Source organism: Bactrocera latifrons, unplaced genomic scaffold (assembly GCF_001853355.1).
Source record: "Bactrocera latifrons isolate USDA-ARS-PBARC rearing strain unplaced genomic scaffold, ASM185335v1 scaffold_983, whole genome shotgun sequence".
In the NCBI taxonomy this organism is placed as follows: domain Eukaryota; kingdom Metazoa; phylum Arthropoda; class Insecta; order Diptera; family Tephritidae; genus Bactrocera; species Bactrocera latifrons.
Window position 1 is genome coordinate 37,137 of NW_017537693.1, and position 6,398 is coordinate 43,534.

General features: G+C 34.3%; 1 protein-coding gene across 6 annotated transcripts in view; it reads right to left on the reverse strand.

Moving 5' to 3' along the window:
- Window positions 1–5,856, reverse strand: part of LOC108977980 (G1/S-specific cyclin-E) — a 27,958-nt gene extending 22,102 nt beyond the window's left edge. For 2 of the 6 annotated variants that reach the window (XM_018948000.1, XM_018947996.1), the window contains exon 1: window positions 3,757–4,145. Coding sequence is in view for 1 of the 6 variants with exons in the window: in XM_018947997.1 (XP_018803542.1) it covers window positions 2,993–3,003 (11 nt within the window). In the remaining 5 variants the exon portion in view is untranslated. Of the gene's footprint in view, window positions 1–2,992; window positions 3,465–3,756; window positions 4,146–5,383 lie in introns of those variants that run through there. The other 4 variants (XM_018947997.1, XM_018947995.1, XM_018947994.1 and 1 more) reach the window with 3 other exon arrangements.
- Between the last annotated feature and the right edge of the window lie 542 nt (window positions 5,857–6,398).

Consider the following 6,398-nt stretch of genomic DNA (forward strand, 5'->3'; position numbering starts at 1 on the left):
TCGTGTGACTTCTTCAACTTGCTTTTGGAGAAAATAATTCGAGCTGCAGAACTTAACAGAGAAGGTAAAATGTMCAGTTGCTGGCGCATGCTGATGATATTGATATCACTGGCCTTAACAACCGCGCCGTTAGTCCTGCTTTCCCCAGAATGGATAAAGCAACGAAGCAAATGGGTCTGGCGGTGAACGGTGTCAAGACAAAATATCTCCTGTCATCAAACAAGCAGAAACGCACTCGTGACTAGGCACCGACATCACTGTTGACAGTCATAACTTCGAAGTCGTAGATAACCAACACCAACGTCGGACTAAGTATTCATTTGAGAAGTAAAGTCCTCTCTCGTCGAACAAAAACCAAACTCAATAGGTCACTCATTATTCCCGTACTGCTATATGGCGAAGAGGAATGGACGGTGACAACATCTGATGGGGAGAAAGGTTCTGAGGAATATGGTCCCTTGCGCGTTGGCCACGGCGAATATCGTATTCGATGGAACGATGAGCTGTATATGACGACATTGACATAGTTCAGCGAATTAAAAATAGTGGTTACGCTGTCGTCCGAATGGACGAAAACACTTCACCTCTGAAAGTATTCGACGCAGTATACGCCGGGGAAGCAGAGGAAAAGMCCTCCACCTTGAGGGACCAGGTGGTGAAKGACCTGGCTTCGCTTGGAATCTCCAATTTGCGAACCGTGCGTAAAAGAAGAAATCGATGCGCAGTGACGGGAAAATCGCGCATCACAAACAAGGTTGCTGTTTTTTGACATTTACATATGTATGCATGCGTAGTTATATGATGGCGTAGTCAGTTTGATAAAYTTTGTTATTAATTATTATTTTTATATAAATTTGCATTGAATTAAGAGATTTTGGCAAATGTGCTTATGATGAAAATTATATATTTTCCTATAGTTACTATACGAGATGGCACACATAGAGCGTATTAATTTTAAAGTTAATTGTATGGTTAATAAAAATGGTCTTAGGTGCTAAATGCAGATGGACAGGCAGTCAGACTGTTCGAATAGTTTTAGATGTTACAAACGGCAGTTTGATAAACAAAACTAATATACTCAAGCAATATGTTTCGAGTATAAAAAATGTAAATATACTTTCAAATGCTATTCGTATTTAGAACACCTCAACCCTACGGTTTCTAAGCTAACATTCAAAGTGTTGTATATGTTTGATGGTGAAGTAGGTTCAAATTGTTTCGTTCCAAAGATCTTTGTGTTATTTGTGTTGCCTGTTTGTAWTATTTAATCTTTGGAACAGGTTAAAATATTAATTGTAAAATCATATAAGCTACATTACCAGCTTTAAGAAATTAAAGAGAATTTGTTTCAAAGATATTATGAAGCAGTTTGAATTAGAAAAAAATATGTTTTACATTTCAAGGATATTTAAATTTGAAATAAATTATATTATTTTAATTTAATTGTCTGATGACATTTTCRTAGACTGACATATTTAAAGTATTTTAGTAAAGACGCAGTGGGCGCATATTRTTTGTAACAAACGATCACTTAAATTGATTTGTACACATTTTTTTCATACGGTCAAGTGCTTTTCAGAACTGGAACAGGATGGAGGTTTTGAAGTGGTTCGCACAATCTCCTGATCTAAATCCCATAGAGATCCGGTGAAAAATTATAGATCAGAAAATTAGACGTGGACATTTTCAAAATGAGGGCGCTTTATTCACTTATWCAGGAAGCATGGAAAAGCATTTCCATATTAAATAAATTACGTCCTTGCGCTGTCGATACGCAATTAAATATTGAACWTTTTTTTTATTATTAAATGTAATATTTGCGTTTAGTTTCGGCGCACCAGAATTTTAGAATTTTTCATATATTAATTTTAATCATCAATTTTATTTTATAAGTTAATTATTTAAATTTTCACTACTGGAGAAGGATGAATGTCCTAATGATAAGAAAAATTAAATCATTAAATACCTAATTTACAAATTTAATCACTTAAATACCGACAAGGTAGATGCAGTGCTTTAGTTTTGTCGCACACTGTGTAATAAGATTTTCATGACTTTTTTGATTCAGTATAACACTGAAATACCTAATATATTATGTTCGTACATACATTTTTGGGAAGATAAATTACATCTAAAAACATTCCAAAAAAGCTAAATGCCTAGAATGCAGTTAAAAACATGAAATTWTTAGATCCTGTAAGTAACATATTTAATATTTTTTTATTCTTCCTACTACAAGCTTTTATATCTTTGTATTCTACGAAAGTTGGACGTAAGTAACATTTATAAAAATTGCATAATATATCACCAAAGTATTGCCTTCGATTATTACATATATAAGCAAGTAATATTAYATACATATGCATACGCTTTCAATATAATAATTTTGTATATATTTGGCGAGAATACAATTTTGTGTCTATTTATAAATTCAATAGCTGTTCAACTCGAAAAAAAATTAATTGAGTTGTTTTCGCCTTTCAACCATTTTGTGGCTTCCGACGAATGACAACCGATATTGAAATGCAGTAGTTTTCGCAGAATTTCTAAAAACAAATTTAATGTTTTTAAATTATTTTAGATTTAAAAGTTACTTTAATAAAAACATGTAAGCCGAATATTTCATACACTTACACCCTGCCCGGATCAAAGCCATGGAAATACCTATTTTRAGATGCATAAGGCTTGTAAGTTATATGGGGTCTAGGGCAATTTTCCATTTTAGGCACAAGGATTACAGAAAGACACACATCCTAAATTTTATTTCAAAAAAGGCACATATTTGTTGGTACATATATGCGGTATAAAGTAAACTGGAAGTTCGAAAAATTTTTCTATTATTTATTGCTATTTTTGACACCAAGATGAAGGAACAATCCGTATATAAACTGACATATTGAAGGACTCAACGATGACGTTGTATTTATGGTAACAGGGAAGCCCCCAAATACCACCTAGCCTAGGACTAGCCTTCAATACAAATAAAACTGACCTAATTTTCATTTCCAGGAGGTATAAAATTKTAAACCTTATCCGATCGTACGTATATGTATTATATGGACTTTTAAGCGTGAACTATTCAGTTTTTAGCATACTTTAGTGCAAAATAATAATGGTTTGTGCGCTTATTTGTATAAATTAAAGACTCTAGTAAGCTGAGGGCTTCTATTACCCTTTCACTAACTACTTTCCAATTGCGAAACATAGATCTTGTAAAATACAATCAAAAGTTAGCCACTGGCTGCGCGCACTTCACGACCACAATACCGCAATGAAATGTCAAAACTATAAACTGCATCCACGCGGCGAGTAACGYCTCGCATGCAAACGCGACCRTCAACATCGGAAAAGCTGGCGCGAAAACATCAACTTTGCCGCCGAAAATTTGGAGGCAAAGAATAACAAAAATAGACAATATAAGCTGAACCACCACCATCGAATAGCTGATCGCGCACACGCAAATGCTGAAAAAGTTAAACACTGAAATTTAAGTGCATTTAGATTTGTTGTCATACATACCTTTACTTTAAAAAATAATATTCAAATGGCTGTATCTGACTTCTAACAAAAAAAAATATCATTAATATTTAGCAACTCGCTTCTAAATCCTTTTATATTCATACAACCATATTTACATAAATTTATACATAAACAAGCACATAYACAGGATCGCTGATGAAGAATTCCAAAGCAACTGTGCTTGGCTTAAATCAAAGAAATCATTGCTATTTAGGTGTACTGCATCAAAATACTAACCAGTTGTTATAATTGCGCCAAAACAGATGATCGGGGCGCCAAATCAACAGCAACAACACACACACCACTATATAGCTACAATATTGTCAATTCATTTCGCACATTCCCCAAAAGACGACAATAACGTCAAGAGCGCACATCCAGCACTATAATGGAGAAGCGAAGATTGTAGGGCGAAATCTCACCAGTGAGAAAATAATACTACACGACGTCAGTCAGTTGATCGACTGGCTTTCTTCGCCGTGTACGTAATTATTGAGATTCACGTTTTGTTATATCAGCTGTTTGTCGTTTACTTTTCCATGAAAGCGGCGGCACAAATAATGCCAACGCTTCCATTTTGTGCCGGTCTAACAATAAAACTATTTGATGTTTATTGAAATATGCAAMTGCATCTATCTCAATTCAACGGCACATCTCACAAAATATATTTTATAGCGTACAATCAAAACTTTGACATAAATCTTCTATAGACCTCTAGTAGTCGTGCAGCTATCTAAATAACTGTATCCATTAGAACGTGTGTATTTTAATATTTGACAGATATCATTTGAAGTCTGTCGCCTCCTTTGTATTTACAGCATCACATTAGAAGTTACGTAGTCTTTCCGATTTCACATGTGCGAGGCAACATCGCGATATTATTCAAAAGGTAAGTTGTTTTTAAAAATTAACATAATTTTAATCGGCGTTGACCCTCTGAAACTATTACTCCAAGAATGTCCCTTGATTCGGTATAATCAGTTCTCATCCACGTATATTATAACGTTTAAATACCTCAGCGAAACTATAGTTAACGACATCAATAAAACTTAATTTTTAAGTCTTTCACATTGTATGTATGTGTATGTGAAGGACTACAAAAAAGTGCCGAGGGAAAAACTTTTAAGATACAACACTATTTACAATACTAACAAATAGCAAACAATATACACTGCGTTGACACCACGTCGACGCAATTTTTGCGTTTTGAAAGGCAACTTTCGCACAATAATTCCCAAATTTTATGAATGAAAACATGGGCATGTGTGGTATAAAATAAGAGGATATATATCCAGGAGTCAAATTTTTACACTTTTCGTAAAATCGGGCCCGGATTTTAYTCACTATCAACATTTCTATTAAACAATTTTGGCGCGCGCGGGCTTTTTGACGGCCGACATAACAGCGAAATAGGCAAATACTTATCTGAAATGTAGCGACTCGCAGCGAAGTTTTTGCTGAAATGCTAATGCGCGCGAGAGAGTAGTCTGGAGGAGTATATAACAACGACAGCCACATAAGTAAATTTTTTTTAGAAATCTTGCTGGAGATCGACAATTATAKCTACAATTGAGGAGTCATATTAAAGTACCAAAAATTTATATTTTATATGAAGAAATATTGCAGGTAGATTAATATTAATCCATTGCTTAACCATGGAAACATATGTAGAAATTTAGCAAGCTCATGGGCAATTAGGGAACACCCAAATGCATACATAAACTTACAAATGGTTGTGATAAAACTGACACATTTAATCATGACACTATAGAGTTCTTCACCTAAATAACGGGTGCAACTAGACCGATATATTACCGTCAATACAATACATATCCTGCATATATATAATGCACATTTTACTTACCAATATATCTTCCTCACAAATTTTTCAGCAGATATTCTGTACGATGGTTTAGAGCCTTCGAGGTAAATTTCTCCTAGTATATAAAGCTTTTCATTGCTCGATTCAAAGTTTAAAAGGATGTTTGCTTTTCATAGCATTTCCAAACCACCATGAAAAAGGATAATCCAAAACTGCCACTCGAAAATCAAAGGTTGCAATAACTAATATTTAGCACATAACCAAAGCCGTTCAGCCACGCGTTGACTTTTACTTGAGCAGAATTAACACTATAACAATAAAATGGTATTGAGTACTTCTCGTCGACACTTTAGCAACAGCAAAGGAAATATTCYTTATTCTATCAAACTGTACTATTTTACTTTTGCCAATTGTTTCCTAACGAATTTAAAGATTTTTTAGAAAGAAAGCAGCAACGACATTATAAACCAGAACCGAGTGACAATTTGTAAGCGGCTTTAGCTGCAAACAGCAATGCAAATATGGTGAGCTCTCTCACTGACATACCCACAAATTCGCCGGGAGTAATCACTGAGAGGCGCGCTATTTGACAGCTGTCAGCTGATCATGCCGATTCATTCAAAGAATAATAAACACATGAAAGTATCTTAGGTTCTTGCCTTTGATAAAGTAGAAAGGTATGTCCATAATCACTATTTTCGGCAGTTATATGCGGATATGATTTAAAGAGGATTATTTAGGTTTTGGATGAATTTAAGTTGGTGGCACAACCCTAATTCTAAAACTAATCTTTTTGCTTTATATGCTACAAGATTATAGTACTTATGAATATGAGTATCTTTTAAAGCAAAATTGATTTTGTATTGCGGAGAAGCTTACAGTTAGTTAAGTCAATTAAAAATCGTTTATTACTAAATTATTTGTTAACTCAAACAAACAATTATAGTTTGGAATAAAACTAAAATATATGTAAATTATAGATCATGCGGCACGATTCCGATTACTTTGGCGGAGGGGTAAAAAAAACCGAATTTCCGTATAAATGGGGTATGTGCGG